Consider the following 16,536-nt stretch of genomic DNA (forward strand, 5'->3'; position numbering starts at 1 on the left):
TCCACAATAGTCAAACTATGGTAAGAACCTAGATGTCCATCAATAGATGAATAGATAAAAGAAGATGTTGTGTATATATATACAACGGAGTACTATGCAGCCATCAAAAAAATGAAATCTTGCAATGATGTGGATGGAACTAGAGGGTACTATGCTAAACAAAAAAAGTCATAATAAGTCAATCAGAGAAAGACATATGATTTCTCTGATATGAGAGTAAGGGTGGAGGGTCATGGGGGGTGGGGAGGGAAAAAATGAAACAAGATGGGACTGGGGAGGGAGACAAACCATTAGAGACTCTTAATCTCACAAAACAAACTGAGGGTTGTCAGGGGGAGGGGGATAGGGAGAGGGTGGTGGGGTTATGGACATTGGGGAGGGTATGTGCTATGGTGAGTGCTGTGAAATGTCTAAGCCTATACCCCTGGGGCAAATAATACATTATATGTTAATAAAAAATTTTTTTAAGATTATTGTATTTTTAGTAACCAATTATGGCATTATATTAAAGAATTGATTGATTTTTCCTTTTTCCTAATTAAGTGACTCTAAAGAGAACTTACTAAAAAAAATTACTTTCTAATAGAGAAAAAAAAATAAAAACAGCTATGTAGTAAAAAACATATACTACTCTAATAATTTTTTTTTAAAGTTGCTCCCTATTCTTTTTTGGAGGAGAACAGAAAAAGGCAGGAGAGAAAATACTCAAATAGGGGACAAAAAAGAATTGGTGAATAATAAGGAAAAAGAAAGGAGATCAAAGATGGTCTCAGTTCAAGCAGAGCATCTATTGGGATTGTCAAACAAGTCACAGCCAAAACTCTTGATACAAATATGCAGGATATTCAAGAAAACTGGGATCCAAGTAGGGTGCTAGGTACTGTGGGATAGGAGAAGAACTCTGAGATCTTAGCTAGGCCCAGTGAGTTAAAGGGAAAATAGCAACTTTACAAAATTGAAATGACATGTCACAAGAAAAATAATGGTAGAAGAATAAATATTTTAACTTCCAATGTAGAGAAGAAATAGAAATGAGCTGAGGTGAATTTTGAAGACATTTGGAAAGATGAGTGTCTAAGCCAGAAGAGTCTTTAAAAAACCCCGTTGGCCAGAATTCCTCCTGGGGAGAACACTTTATAACTGTCTGAGGTTGAAGGAGAGCATTTCCAATCTTCCCTGCTGCTTGGTTTCTGAGTGGTGTTGAGGACTGAGGAGTGGCACACTGGCTGCATATGGGGCCACGCAGGGATTTTGTCGGTGGTAGTTAGTTGGTTCCTTTCACTGTTGAAAGTAAGGAGAAGGGAGAAAGGAGGAGAAATTAAGATCCCTCAGGATAGAAAGACACTGAGACAACTGGGGGTCCAAGGATGATCCACATTTATGGAAAATTATTTCCAGAAGGCTGATGATTTCAGTGATTGGGCAGTGCTTTGTTTTATTTTTCGGTGACACAAATCCTTCTCTAGTTCCACCTATTAACCCTTCAATAAAGTCTAAATTGTTCACAAACATGATATGTACATGTTTCTTTGGAAAACTAACACTGTATTTGGGACACTATAGCAAAGCACGGGAGCAGCTCGTGTGGAACTAGGAAACGGGAATTTTAAGGAGCCAAGCGTGCAGGTAGTTGGAGAAATCGAAAAGGGGGACTTGTTTTCCACAGGTCATGGAATTGACATTGATAAAAACCAACTGTATGGAGGTCTCTGAGGAACAAGGGGGTCCCAGTTGACAACAGAAGATAACTAAACTCATAATAACGGTAGTTACCATTTATGGAGCATCGGTGGACAAAACATCAAGAACCACAGCTTTCTGTTATAAACTCGGACTATATTTTCATGTCATTTGTCTATGAATAACCTCAGATTATTTTCATCTCACTGCTGCTCATTTTATTTCCTCTACTGTCAGTCAGCGTTATGCTCCACATTCCTGGACAAGCAAAACAGTCCTCGAGTCCTCTCTTAACAAGCTTCCAAGCTGAAGGGCTTTTTATTTCACCTCGACAGCAAAAAATATTCGATGGAGAGGACAAAGGAAACTACTAGAAAGCTGAAGGAAGGCTAAAGGAAGACAAGCAAGAGTGTCGTCTGAGCTCTGTCCACTCCATTGCCTCACCTGTGTTCAGCAATAGCCCTCACTGGCTCCGGCTTCCACACTTGGCCGCCTCACAGAAAGGAAATTTGAGATTCAGATTGTATCACTCTTCTGCATCCACCATTGACTTCCCATTTCACAGATAAACTGCAGTCTTTTCCATGATCTACCAGCCTGTGTGGTCTGTACACAGGACACGGCCTCCACGCCTCAGACCCCCAGGCCCAGGGACCTGTCCCCAGCGTCTCTCACTTCAGGCCCCCTCCAGCCTCAGGGGCTTCCCACTTGCCCTTCTCTCTGCCTGAACCATTTCTCTCTCAGATGCTTGCTTGTTTCCTTCCCCACTCCTGATAATCTTACCTGAGAGGCCTTCCCCCAGCACCCGATACAAAACAACAGCCCTCACCTTCCACCCTTTTATTATTTCCTCCCCTTTACCTCATTTCTTATTTTCCATGTACTTTCATTAGATATCCCATTATGTTTGCCTGCTGTCTCTCTCCCTTTTCTCAAATATAAACTTCATTAGGACAGAATGTAAACTCCATTTCTTCACACATATCCAGCACCTAGAATGGTGGCCGAGTAGCTAGTAGAAACACGATTTTATGTTCTTAACAGCATTATTGAGGTGTATTTGACACAGTTTTATTTTTGAATAAATAACTGATTGAAAAAAGAAAACTAAAAGTTAAGGAAGTGATCCCCTGTTTAAATAAGGTTCATCCTTCGCAATGACTTGTTTGAGGCTACATTTTGGAGATCATTAAAATAATCTTACCATGGCTCCATAAGAAAATAGATTAAATTTAAGGCAGAGGCTCCGATCATAGAAAGGTGATAGTGACTTTCAAGAATCTAAAACCTACACACCTGTGCTGTTGGTTTTTAAATTTTAACTCTGAACTTTATAGCTGTTTCTTTACAAAGAATATTTAAACAATGGTGTCACCATAGGAATGCATAATTAATGCAATGCTTTTCTCCTGAGATCTGAGGAAAGCAGAGGGCTTTCCCATTATAAAGTAAAAAAAAAAAAAAAAAAAAAAAAAATACACTTTCTCTTTGTCCTGTAGGAGCTGTAATCAGAAAGTAAAGCTGGGGATACACCCCAGGAGACCTCTCCAAGCGTGGATCAAGGACCAGCAGCCTCAGCATCAACTGGGAGCCTGTTATACTTGCAGAATCAAGCTTGGCCTCCCTTTGACCTACAGAGTTAGAGTTTAATTTGAACAGGTGATTCTTAGGTACATTAAACTTTGAAAAGTACTACTGTAAATAACATTGGTGTGCTCTGTACAGGTCAATTCTGCTTGCTGAGAGTTTTATCTGGAGATTCAGAGCCCCAGGTACCTGCCTCCTGAGGACAGAAGGGGGAGCCCTAATACCCCAAATTTTAGGTCTTTCAACTGGTTGGAGTTGCTCCTTGTCCTTTGCAGGGCTGTCGGAGTGAAATGCATTAGAAGCAGCACAAGGAGAGGGAGGAAGACGGAAAGACCTGCTGCCCCTTGCTGGGATTGGGGCAGCAAGGGAATCTGGCAGAGCCTTAGAGGTTCACAGATGGACAGACTCAGAGCAGAAAGGAAACAGAATGGGAGACTAAGGAAGAACTATGTAGTCTTTGTGCTTCTACTTTCATTTATTGTCCTCTGAGTCTCCCTGGTTATTTTTCATCTCTTTAAAAAATCTCCACTACATGTCTGCTTTCTCTTTTTGCTCTTCCCTGGAAGATAAAGATAATAATAAGGATAATATCTTACATCCACATGATGCTATATACTATCTGGTACATAATAGATAAAAGAGTATTTTATGGAACACAATTTTATGCCCATTTTGCAAATGAGAAATATTCTATACCCTTTCTCCCATGTTCTTTATTAGATTATCATTAAAAGTAGTTCTTGTTTTCTATTCATTTTGGCAAATTTTAGAGGTTCTTTTGTTTTTTCATGCATGAAATCATCTGCACGGTTCTTGGCACAGTGAGGATGGGGAGGAGGCTTAACAGCAAGCCTAGGGGGTGAAAGACTGCATCACGAGAATTAAAAGAAGTAGAAGTAGAAGTGCTTCAAGTTCTGACATGGTGGTGACTCAGCAAAACTCCAGTGACTTCCCGGACTCTATCTGGACCACCCACTTCACTCACTTGCTTTGAAAATGAATGTAAGTTTGAAGAAAATGGGATAAGGGAGCCATGAAATGTGCCATCCGAGTCCTTGGCAGACTGTGCTTTATTCCGTCTCTTACTCTTTACAATTTGTCTCACTTCCATTTTGATTTATCTGATAAATGTTGCAAAACTAAAGTGATCCACAGGCTTTGTAGCCCTGCCCCATGGTGAGCTTTCCTGTTCTAAACAGGATTGCTAAAGAGACAAAACAAAAGCCTGAGAAGAAATCACTCGAAACTTCTTTGGACTCTTCAAGACGTCAGATCTCCTGACTTCTCGGATACCAACTGCATGTTTGGCTCACTCTGTGGGTCTCTGCCTGCAGACTCCCTGAAAACAGAGAGGCCTTTTGGGGCCAGGAGAAGAGCTGCAAATTCAGACAATGAACAAAGATGTGCTCTAGATTCTTCAGTTACTGAAATGGAATAACTCTTATTTTCTTGAAAGCAGATAAAAGCAGAGCAGATTCCTAGAATTACTACAACTTGAAATAAATGCCTGAACATTGAATTCCCATTTTTCTTCACTTTGGGTGTATTTCATTTTTTAGATATCATAAAATGCTATAAATATGAGCGGTGAATATTTGGGGAATGAAAGGATAAATTGTGGGGTTTGGGGTTACAAAGTCACACTTTATCAGAAATGGACACTCACCTCAGGAACGACTTTTAAGTCCCTTAGCCAAGTCAATTTTAAGAGCTTTTTACTTTTGTCTCCTGTCAGGTTGGCCAGGTCAAAGCAGAAGGCAGAAAGAAGAGATCTTTAGCTGGCCTCGCCCCAGGCCTAGTTGCTGAGGGCAAAGCAGAAGTGGGAGAAAAGGCTTTCAGGAGTGAATGTGACTGACACCCCAGACCTGGTCAGAGAATGGGTCAGTGACTAGAATCCGCTAGGGACAGATGATGAAAATGGATGCCAGTCGAGTGGCCAGATCCAGGCATTGGATTCTAAACCCAAAAGCAGGTAGACAAAAATGGACATATCTCGACCTTCAGTCTAGGAGGAGCAAAACCTGAGCATACTTGTTCAGATGAAATGGGACAAGATTGCTCCTTGTAGCTGCTCTTTATAAAGCAGCATGCCATCCCAGGCCAACATTCCGCTCCTTGTGCTACAGCGGTCATTGTAACTATTGTCACCAACAAGTGGAGAGAGGGCTCTGTGCCAGTCCTCAGCAGCCCCTCAGCCAGAGAACAACTCACACAAGTGTGCACGGTGGCAAGAAGAAACTCTTCTCTCGTCGTTGCTGGAAAGTGACTCTCTGTACTGCTTCTGGCTTTCATTTTTGAGCATATGGTTTTACTGATGCCAATAATGTTTTTCTGAAAAGCACAAGAGACTGGCATAAGAAAATAAACTGTCAAGAAAAGTTGGAAATAAAGTTCATTGTTCTGCTCAACGAATCACTGTTACAGGCAGAGCCTTCATCGTCCCCACACCTCTGGACTTCCGCTCTGCCGCATTGTGAGAGACGTAAAGAACCCCCAGGGCTGGGAACCAGCCCCCAGAGATGAGAAAGCTAAGCTGACCTGTGAACTGACAGAGTGAGTGCCTATGGCAGTCACATGGTTACCAGAGAGGTTCATTCTCCTACACACCCAGGGGGAGCACCAATACTCCAGGGCCTTCTGTTAAGTCAGAGCAAGAAGAAAACTGCTTCAGAACAGAAGAGCTGCCTTCTAGAAGAGATACTTTGAAAGCAGAGGGGAGCAGGGATGCCTGGCTGGCTCAGTCGGTTAAGCATCTGCTTTTGGCTCAGGTCATGATCCCAGAATCCTGGGATCCAGCCCTCCATTGTGCTCCCTGCTCATCATGGAGTCTGCTTCTCCCTCTGCCTCTCCTCCCCACCCCCGCTTGTACTCTCTGTCACTCACTCACTCTCTCTCACATATTTAAAAAAATGATCTTAAAAAAATAAAGTTGGGAGGAGCATTTCCACACTATAATCCAGGGTTCTTCCGTAACTAGCTTTTATTTAGTTCATTCATTCATTCAACTTCATTCATTCAACAAATATTTATTGAGAGTTTCCCGGGCGAGGTGCTAAGGAGGTAGTGCTAAAAACACACAGGGTAGAGTCCCTTGTCTCATATGCCTTTCATGGGAAGCAGAAAACCAATCACACAAAATGAATGTGAAACCGTGACCATGATCATAGTTCAAAGGAGAGGTACGCGATGCTATAGCATGAAAGAAGGGATTTGACCTAGTTAGGAAGCTCAGCTCAGGCTCCAGACCAGAACTGGAATTTGAAGGATAAACAAGTGAAAAGAAGTCCGAGGAGAGGTTCCAAGCAGAAGGATAGCCAGAGGAAAATTTCCATCACTGTCCCTCAATGTTGAAGCTCTACATTTCTAATAAAGCTCACTTTATTTCCAGTTCCCTGGGAAAACAAGACAATGTGATATCGCGAAAAACAATGGAAATGGGAACCTATGGGTCTCATTCTAGCATTATGATGATGCTCACACAACCTTGAACAAGTTACTTAGATTTTTTGAGCCTTAGTTTTTTCACCCATAAAATAAGCATGATAAAAGTCATCACACAATAGTTTCTTTCACCGTTGCCTCATTTTCAGTCTTCCTAAGACTCAGAGGCTTCACTGAAAAAGAGAAGAGTTATGCCCGCATCATAGAATTGACATTTAAATGGGGTCCTTTGTAAACTCTAAAGCATTAGGTTGTTATCAGGTAGTATTATCACTCCTAAAATATTTGTGACGCCTACTGTGTACCAGACCCTGTGATAGATTCTTCGAAAAGGGAAGGTAGACTGAGGCACAGCCTTGCCCTCAGGAGAGAGGTGCTGAAGGAGAAATTTATTCTTTCCCCTGGTCCAGCAAGAAGATGCAGCGAGAGCAGAGGGAAAGGCGTCTGTGGTCTGCCCAGGCATCTAAGTTTCTGGCACTTGGCCCTTCCTGGGGGACATGTGATACCTTCCCCTCCACCATCAGCTGAGAGTTTGCCCAGATAACCTGACCCAAGGGCCCCAGGGACAGGGCTGCAGGATAGATTTCCAAATATTCCGAAGAAGCAGACAAGGGAATCTTATAACAAACAAAAAATGATGTGAGTGAAGTAGAAAATCAGTAGAAGCCAGAGTGCAGCTGACAGATGGAGGAGGTTGTCTAGGATGAAGAGAGAGAAGACTCACGACAGATTTCCGTCTTTCCACTGAAAGTGGAGTGAACAATCCAGATTCTCTGATTTTTCAGCCCAGCCAGCCAGGCTTCCCTCTTTCAAGCTCCTTTTGTCTTATTTCCCTCTTCCTTCTGAAAAAGATATACTGAATAAGGAGTAATTTCTTGCTCAACCGTGATTCAAAAGGAAGATCAGCCACAGAACAGGCAAGTGTGGTGTTGCCTAAAGGAAAAGGACATGTAGAGGCAGGTCTCAGAGAGATCCACCCAGGTTTTGCAAAAAAAAGGCACCTCCTTCACCACAAGGTCTAAGACCTTCCAAGTTCAGGAAGAAAGTATCAGCTCCCCCATGAACAAACTGGTGCAATGTACCCAGTAGGACCAGTGTGAGTGAACTGGAGGCTTCTCTACAACATGACCAATATGGACAACATGGGTCCCCTTGGCAGCCTGAAGTTTGTGACTCTCCTGGTGGCCCTAATTCCAGGACTGCTATTCCTGGGAGCTGGAGTGCAGCTTCAAGACAATGGGTATGATGGATTACTCGTTGCAATCAATCCTCAGGTATCCGAAGATCAGAATCTCATCCCAAACATTAAGGTAAGTGACAGGGGTGAAATCAATACCATTATCCCATTAGAACAGGATTGTAGCTTTCTTTAAAGAGCTAACAACCTTGCCTGGTCTGTATTGAGATAGTAAAGAGATCAGCATTTCTTTTAAGCACCAAAAATTATAATCATGGTCCAGCCAGTTTGTTCACTTAATTATGCGTAGTCTTGGCTCAGAGTGTTGAGCTAGCCCTCCTTGATTTGTTCTTTCTGGTTACTACTGCTTTTAGCTTTTTTTGTTTTCCTAACATGACTGTTTTTGGGGTAGCAACTTAAAAAAAAATAACCTATTGTGGTAACAAAGACCAGATGTTTGACTGATGAATAAGCACAATTGTGCTTATTAAAATCAAGTTGTTGAATTCTCAGACAGAAAGAGAGTCTGGGTGGAGTGCCGAAGAGCAAAATTCTTTTCACCTGAATGTTCTGTAAAGTAATTGACTATTTTCCCCTCAGTGTGGTGGAGGAGGGTCGTAGCTCCTTTACTTAAGATCCTCCCGTTGGTATTGCTTTAGAGAAATCAGTGTCATCATAAGGTGTGGTCTTGAACATGCCCACAGGAAGGATATGAAAGGGATTTGTTTGGTAAAAGCTTAGATCTCTTTCACAAAACTGGGAAAAACTACATAGGCAAACCCAGACTCACTGTTAGTGTCCTAAAATCTCTTCCTGTTAACCATTTGAGGTTTATTTTACTCCCAAGTTTTCCCACAGTCTAAGGCCATCTCTGAAAGAAATGGGCTGCTTTAAAATATTTTCATTATTCTTTACTGCTACTTGCTCAAGTATAATCAGAAAACCAAAACATGAAAGATATACAAGTGCCAAGATAAGCTTTTCTTCTGTTTGATTATAGGAAATGATAACTGAAGCTTCTTTTTACCTATTCAATGCTACCAAGAGAAGAGTGTTTTTCAGAAATGTAAAGATTTTAATACCTGCCACATGGAAAGCTAATAATTACAGCAAAGTAAAACAAGAATTATATGAAAAGGTAAGAATTCAGGGTTTTCTTAAATGAGCTTAACTCCAGAAAAAAACAACCAAGGTATGCTCTGTTTAAACTTTAACTGTGAGAACTTAAGCAAAAACAAGACATTGATATTAACACACAACTAGTATTGGGAAGATTGTTATCCCAAGATACATGGAAATATAATAAATGAGTACAGATTATGGAACAAAAAATAAGCGAATGCCATTGTCTAAGTAGCCTCTCAGAAGGCCTCTTTCCTTTTTAGTCCTTTCTGAAATGTTTCCTTACTGACCAAAAGCTGGTTTTATCCTACTGTGTATGAACTGTGCAGGGAACAATTCCAATTATAACTACCTTCTTCTCCCATCCTGTCAGGGGCAGTAGACATGCATGTCCAGACAGAAATGTAAGCTATAAAATATGACTGACTTCTCCTGCCAGAGTGTAAATTAGCAGAATTTCACAGGAACCCATGTCCAGGACACGGTTTTTGAGGAGCGTGGTGATAAGACGGAAGGAAGAAAGGGGGAAGGGGAGGAGTGGCTGCTTTTTCTTTTCCAATCAAAAAGAACTTAACCTTCGAAGGACTCTCATAAGCTGCAGGTTAAGCATCCATGATTATGTCTGCGCGCTATAAACAAATGTCAAATACATTCGGCAAATGACAGTTTGAAGTTACTGTGAACAAGAATCCAGGCAGCTAGCAGAAGGGGCAGGAACAGACTGGAGTCTCCCCGCGGGGACTCAGTCTCAGAACCTGAGATCATGACCTGAGGCGAGTCAGATGTTTAGTAGACTGAGCCACCTTGGCGCCCCAGAGAGAGCCAGTGTTTAAGCTTTCACTTAGCACCAGGCAGTCTACATATGTTGTTTAGTTCTTACACACCTTAAAATTAGTGGCTATCACAAATTATTACCATAATTTAGGAAACAGAAGCTCAAATAAAGTAAGGATTTTGTCCCAAACAGTTAGTAAATTACAGAGCCACAATTTTGATCTACACATATTTCCTTCCCAAACCCATGCTCTTTGCACCAAGCTATGCCGTCTCTAGTTATCTATATAGATAGTATTAATCAATTTGACCTTCCATGAAACAAAGATGTATTGGAGACAACTAGCATCAAAACCAGGTCATACTCCTGATCCTAATGGAGGGCTGAGAAATGAATAATTAAAATAAAAATGAGAATATTACTGAACTGAAAGATTAAAAGAAAGAATAATCATTTAGTGATATTTTTATACCTGTTGGATACTGATTTCTTTAGCCTCAAATGTCAATTAAGCAAACAGTGAACTATCATTATCTACAGGGGCCATGCTAGGCACTAGAGAGGACCCAAGGACAAGCAAGGTGACTCCTGTCCCTGTGAATCCACAGTCAAATGCAGGTAGGAAGCAGGAGAGGGGAGGGAGAGGTAGAAAAAGTGGGTAAGAGCTGTATTACTATGGATTATAATAGAACAAAGCCCAAACAACCTCTGAGTACTCCATGCCCAGCAAAGCTCTCCTTGCTTTTAGCTTCAGGACAAATTTCCAGACATAGAAATGAGGTTTTGTCCATGACATCTGTAGCCCTTTTGTAGGTGTTGCTTTGCAAAGCCCCAGACTTGAGTTCTTATCTTTTGAAAACTAAATGTTAATTATTATAAAAGTAATTCATGCTCATTGCAAAAACAAATCAAACACTGTAGAAATAATGGAAAATAAATATGAGAACATTTCCTTCCTCTGCTCTGGGGTGTGCACGTACACACACATAAAACAGTACACATATGGTACTTTTACCGATATTTAGTTGTGCATGCATTTTAAACTCCACTTATAAGACATACCTTTTAAAAAATGTCATCAAATTGGAATACAATTCATACAGTAAAATGCACAGATCATAAAAGTACAGTTTAAAGTGTTTTAACAAATGTCTATGTTTATGTCACCAACATCACAGTTGGGATATAGAGTATTATAAAGCATTTCTTTTCATTTAGGCAAATGTCAGAGTGACTGACCGGTATGGGGCACATGGAGATGACCCATACACACTACAATACAGAGGTTGTGGAGAAGAGGGAAAATACATTCATTTCACATCTAACTTCCTCCTAAATGATGACTTAATAGCTGGCTACGGACCACGAGGTAAGTGTGATCAATCCAGAAACAGACATAGGACAAAACTATTTACAATATTCTGTGCTTGGTGCTTGGTGTTGAAAAGCAACTCAAAGAACCTGAAACTTGCTCAGGACTTACCATCTGGATGGGGAGAGATAGGATACGTGTCCTTGAAAAGATCAGAAACAAAGTGAGCCAGAAAAAAGCTGGACACCAGCGTAGTGGCCTAGACAGTGAGTGCTGTAGGAATTCAGCAGAAGGAGAGCACCTTTTGCCTTAAGGGTGCTCAGAAAGGCCCTCACAAAGGAGACACTCTCCAAGGTTAATGTCATGCTGGTAAATGGAACCATGAGAGAGAAAAGAGCAAAGAGTATGAATAAAGAGTGGCAGCAGAAGAATCCAGAGCATGTTTGAGGGACAGGAGCAGTAGCCATTCTAATGGTGCAAAGTGACTGTGAGTAGTGAAGCAGTGGAAGAAATGGATGAAGTGCATGGGGGGATAGGGATAGGGGGATGGGGAGCCTCGACTGCCCACGTTAGCTCCACACCACTGAAGGTTTATGAGCACAGGAGTGAAATCAACATAGAAGTGTTCTCAGAAGATGAATCCGGCTGTATAATAATGATAATCTGGCTCCCTCAAATCAATGAGAGGGAAAGTGAATATCAGGAGAATTATTGGAAGTCCAGGCAGGAAACGAAGACTTGAGTAAGAATAGGAGCAGTGAGGTCAGGATAGGAAAGAGTATTAAGAAAACAAGAACTTTCTATGTGCCCTGTGTTGTGCTATTTGTTTTTCAAATGTTGTTTTATTTAATCCTAACAACTCTAAGTGATGGGAGATATTCCAGAGGGAAAAAAAGAGAAATAGAGGTCTGACTGCTACAGATGAAAGGCAAGTTGATTGAGAGGAGCAGCCGGTTGTCCTGGTGGGAAGACCCAGCTCGCGGTGGGTTTGGATGGCTGGAGTTTTGAAGAGAACGCAGGGTTATAGATTTAGGGACTGGTGTTTAGTGGATGAGATCTGAGGGGAAAAGTGTCCAGAGAACAGATCAACAGGTCCAGGGCTAACTATCCCATGCTTAATTTTTTGTTTCTGATTTTAACAGAAGTAATGCCTTTCAAATGATGTTTTCACTTAACTCCATTTAAATCTAAATAGATGTTATTATCCTCTGTATGACTGGCGGGAACTGGGGCACCACTCTGTATAAAACACACTTAAAAAAAAAATTCCCTGTAACTATGAGGTGCTGCTCTTCACCAGCACTTATAAATTCCCTGAGTAGGCACAAACTTTCCCTTAATACCTTCGGCTTAGCTCCCTCCCTTCCTTTGTCCCCAAACTTGAGCAACACCTGCAGTCTCAGTCAGCTCTTCAAACACTTCCTGGTTCCCTAGAACTTAAAAGAATTCAGAAAAAAGGAAAAATGCACTTCTGGCAGAGAGTTAGACCCAAAAGCTTCTCCTGGGGAGTAGTTTTGATTGGAACACGGAAGGATATCCAAGATTTAGAGAAGTAGAGATAAAGATATAAAGGATTTGATACTGAGGATGGGGGTTTCCATGAGCCAAGAGTTGGAGACAAATACAATCATGGAGAATCAGAGATAAAATAAAAGAGAACTGACTGTCCAGGCTAGAGTGGAGGCTTATGATCTTTTTTACTACTTCAACCTTCTCTGGCCCCAGGGTTTTAATCATTGCTCTAGAGAGGAGGATTACTTACAAGGAAAAAGTAGATATGCTTGGATAACACAGACTAAAGAAGATGAAAACTTTATTTGCTTGTTTGGTATTTTAGTCTGTTTGGGCTGCTATAACAATATCACAGATTGAGTGCCTTATACACCACAGAAACTTATTTCACACAGTCCTGGAGGCTGGGAAGTCCAAGATCGAGGTACTGGCAGATTTGGGGTCTAGTACCTACTTCCTGGTACATAGACAGCCATCTCCTCTCTGCGTCCTTACTTGATAGGACGAGGAGGGAGCTCTCTGGGGTCTCTTTATAAGGACACTAATCCCATTCATGAGGGCTCCAACGTTGTGACCTTATCTTTTCTCAAAGGCCCCATTTCCTAATACTATCACATGAGGCATTAGGATTTCAACATAGGAATTTGGGCAGGGGAGGCGGATAATAGGCATTCAGTCCACTGTACTTAGATAAGCTTCTTTCTCTTCCCACAGTCCTGAAATGGTAGGCCTGTAAGAAGCTAAACAGAAATGTGTTAGGCAGCTTCACTGAGGAAATGAGACAATGTGGGGCTCATCACTAGTTTCAGGTATTTACATTTACAGGACTAAATATATTTTCAGAGTGCCTCATTTATGAGGGTAGAAGGTAAAGCAGGAGATGGGAATGAAAGGTGAGGAAGTGAAAAGTCAGAGAGAATTACACTTCAAGCCTTTATAGTGAGTATATATAGTCAAGTGATGTTACATCTTCACTAGTTAGCAAAGCCCACCGCTGAGATTTCAGGAACACAAAACCAAAGTCTCTCTTCCACAGGTAGAGTATTTGTCCATGAATGGGCCCATCTCCGTTGGGGTGTGTTCGATGAATACAATGATGAGAAACCTTTCTACATAAATGGGCAAAATCAAATTAAAGTAACAAGGTTGGTACTTTTCCTCATGTTTAAAATTCATTGTTTATTTTTTTAACTTTAAAACAAAGCTGATAATGGTAGCTAAAACCTAACTGACAAGGAGGAGATCCTTTCATTTTTAAACTTTTAAATTTTATTTCATTTTTTTATAAAGTTGGTAAATATTTATGGTTCAAATATGAGAACACTATAAAAAGCTATACTCTAAGATATTTTTCCCACCGTTGTCTTTACCCTGTTCCTCTCATGCCCTCTAGGTAACCATTTTTATTAGTTTCTTGTTTATTTTTTTAAGTATTTCTTCAGGAAAATCCAAATAAATATGAATACATACTTTTTTCATTCTTTTTTTTCTTAAAAATAATTGCTTAGTGTCCCACTGTGTGGATGTACCATCTCACTCATTTTCAACCAGTCTCCTATTGTTGGACAAGTGGGTTGTTACCAGTTTTTTATTACCAATAACACTGCAGGTCATAACGCTATATATTATTTTTCATGTATGCAGGCAGATCTATATATCTATTGAATAACTTCCAAGAATTACTGGATCAAAATGTACCCACAGCTGTAATTTTGGTAGATACTAAGCAATTATCAGTTGATCATCAATGGGAAGATACTTCTCTTCTAAACGTTGTATAGGCCTTCACTCCCATTAGTAGGATTTGAGTTTGCTTATTTAGGAAGGAAACCTTTTAAATATCATCATTACATGTTCATTCTCTTCTGCTCTGATGTCAGATGGCAATGAGCTCAAAGAAGCTGTGACTCAGGATACTGTCACTTGTGCTCCTCCTGGGGACTCCAAAAGTTCCTGCTGATTTCCTGGCATCTTTTCCTTTGACCCTGTTTAGCTGGTAAAACCCTTGGCAATAGAGAATTCCTCATCCAGATCAAATGCTTTAAAACACAATGGAGTGCATATCTAAATTAATGAACTTTCTTAGAGCAGTTTTTAAAATGTTTTAATGTGTATATAGCAAGCTACAAGCCTTGAAACAAATTATTACATAAGCTAATGAAGAAGAAACATAAGTATTTCTGAAATAGACCCAATTTCTCTTTCTATTTTTAGGTGTTCCTCTGACATCGCAGGCATTTTTGTATGTGAAAAAGGCCCTTGCCCCCAAGAAAACTGTATTATTAGTAAACTTTTCAAAGAAGGATGTATGTTCATATACAACAGCACCCAAAATTCAACTGCATCAATAATGTTCATGCAAAGTTTATCTTCTGTAAGTATGGCCTTGGAATGACAAACTCCTACAATATGCCATCTCTTCCCTAGATGGACTCATATATTTGAAGTATTTAAACAAAAAGTCAATTAAAATTCACTAAATTTTAGATCTTGGGGAACTTAGAGTTCATCTAGTTTTTATTTCACAGCTAAAACAAAGAAAGCCCCAAAAGATGACCCCCCCCCAAAAAAATTCCTTTAGAAAAGTGATTATTTGCTTTCTAGGGAAGGTGATTTAATAAGACAGCTCTGGAGACTTCAAAATAAATTGCTCATCTGGTAGTATTGAGGAAAAATGTATTGAGTCACTAAGAGTGATATAATACATGATTATATTTCTCTCATTTGAAGTAGCAAACCATTTTCCAGCATCTCCACCAAAATGAAAGAAGAAGAACAAGTACAAATCACTCTTATTTTAATTGTTTCCTAATTCTCTTTCCCTTGTTTTGCATAGTACAGAAATTAAAAAGGAAAACCAGGTCTTACCAAGAGAAATCAACTAACCCTTAGCTTTGCAGGTTCAGAAACTCAACCTTGTCAGTATCCTGCATTGGCAAGAGACTAGTATATGGATCTAGAACACACTTTTTACATTATTACTTAAAAATCGTACTCTGTCATGGGGATCCAATACTTGCATTCTCTAGCCAGTTCATTTTTTCTCTGAAGGAAGCACCATGAAAAAGCCAAATTCTCACCAGAAGCCTGATTGGAGGGAATGGAATCAGAAAGGAGGGAGACTGATGCAGAGGCTTACTGGCATCAGTCTTCATGACCTGATCTAGCCATCCGTTCTCACAAAGATCTAAAACTCATGTCTGTGCATCATCTCCCCTCCACGGTGCTGGGAGCACATGAACACATGCGTCTGAAGCTTTCTGTTTCCACGGCTGACCAATGTCCATTAGATTGATGCATTCTTTTCTTTAAATACCTTTTCTTCTTCAGTCTGGTTTAGTCAAGGCTACAAGTCATTCTGTCATTTTAAAGTGATTTTTCATATTTGTCTGATCCATTATGTTTTTAATTTCTAGCTTTAATATTGGAAGCCAACTTAAGTATTTCATCCACACTATGCACGATCCTTTGAAAGACCTAATCATTAATAACCCATCAAAAAAATTTCACAGTCCTCTAACCATAGTCACAAAAGAGAGAAAAGAGTCAAAAACAAATAACAAAACCCCAAATGGGTTATATTCTCATCTCCCCATGCTACTGAGAAAACCATGTCCTTGAGCAAGTATCAACCTTCTGGAGCTTTAGCTTCCTTTTCTGTGAAGTTAGAGATGGGACCGGCAAGGTTTGTTCTAGCTCTAAGCTCCCATGGCTCTGCTAGCAGGAAGTACCTACTCTGCAGGAATACAGCCACTGAGAATAGGCGGTAACATTACTTTGCAATGCAAACCATACTTTAAAAAAGGGTGGCATATGTTTGGTATTATTAATTGATTTTATCTCTATTTCCAAATGGGGAGAAAGATCAGGAAGTAGGTTTAAGTTGGGGTTTTTTCCCCTTATCCTATTCTTACAGAGACCAATATTTGA

General features: G+C 40.3%; 1 protein-coding gene across 1 annotated transcript in view; it reads left to right on the forward strand.

Annotated features, from left to right (window-relative positions):
- Positions 1 to 7,301: 7,301 nt before the first annotated feature.
- Positions 7,302 to 16,536, forward strand: part of CLCA2 (chloride channel accessory 2) — a 36,773-nt gene continuing 27,538 nt past the window's right edge. The window contains exons 1-5 of the mRNA XM_082686697.1: positions 7,302 to 8,018; positions 8,886 to 9,023; positions 11,001 to 11,151; positions 13,643 to 13,751; positions 14,821 to 14,980. Of these exons, the coding sequence (XP_082542823.1) occupies positions 7,833 to 8,018; positions 8,886 to 9,023; positions 11,001 to 11,151; positions 13,643 to 13,751; positions 14,821 to 14,980 (744 nt within the window). The 5' untranslated portion in view covers positions 7,302 to 7,832. The remainder of the gene's footprint in view (positions 8,019 to 8,885; positions 9,024 to 11,000; positions 11,152 to 13,642; positions 13,752 to 14,820; positions 14,981 to 16,536) is intronic.

The sequence above is a fragment of the Mustela nivalis genome (genome assembly GCF_964662115.1).
Source record: "Mustela nivalis genome assembly, chromosome: 10".
Taxonomy (NCBI): domain Eukaryota; kingdom Metazoa; phylum Chordata; class Mammalia; order Carnivora; family Mustelidae; genus Mustela; species Mustela nivalis.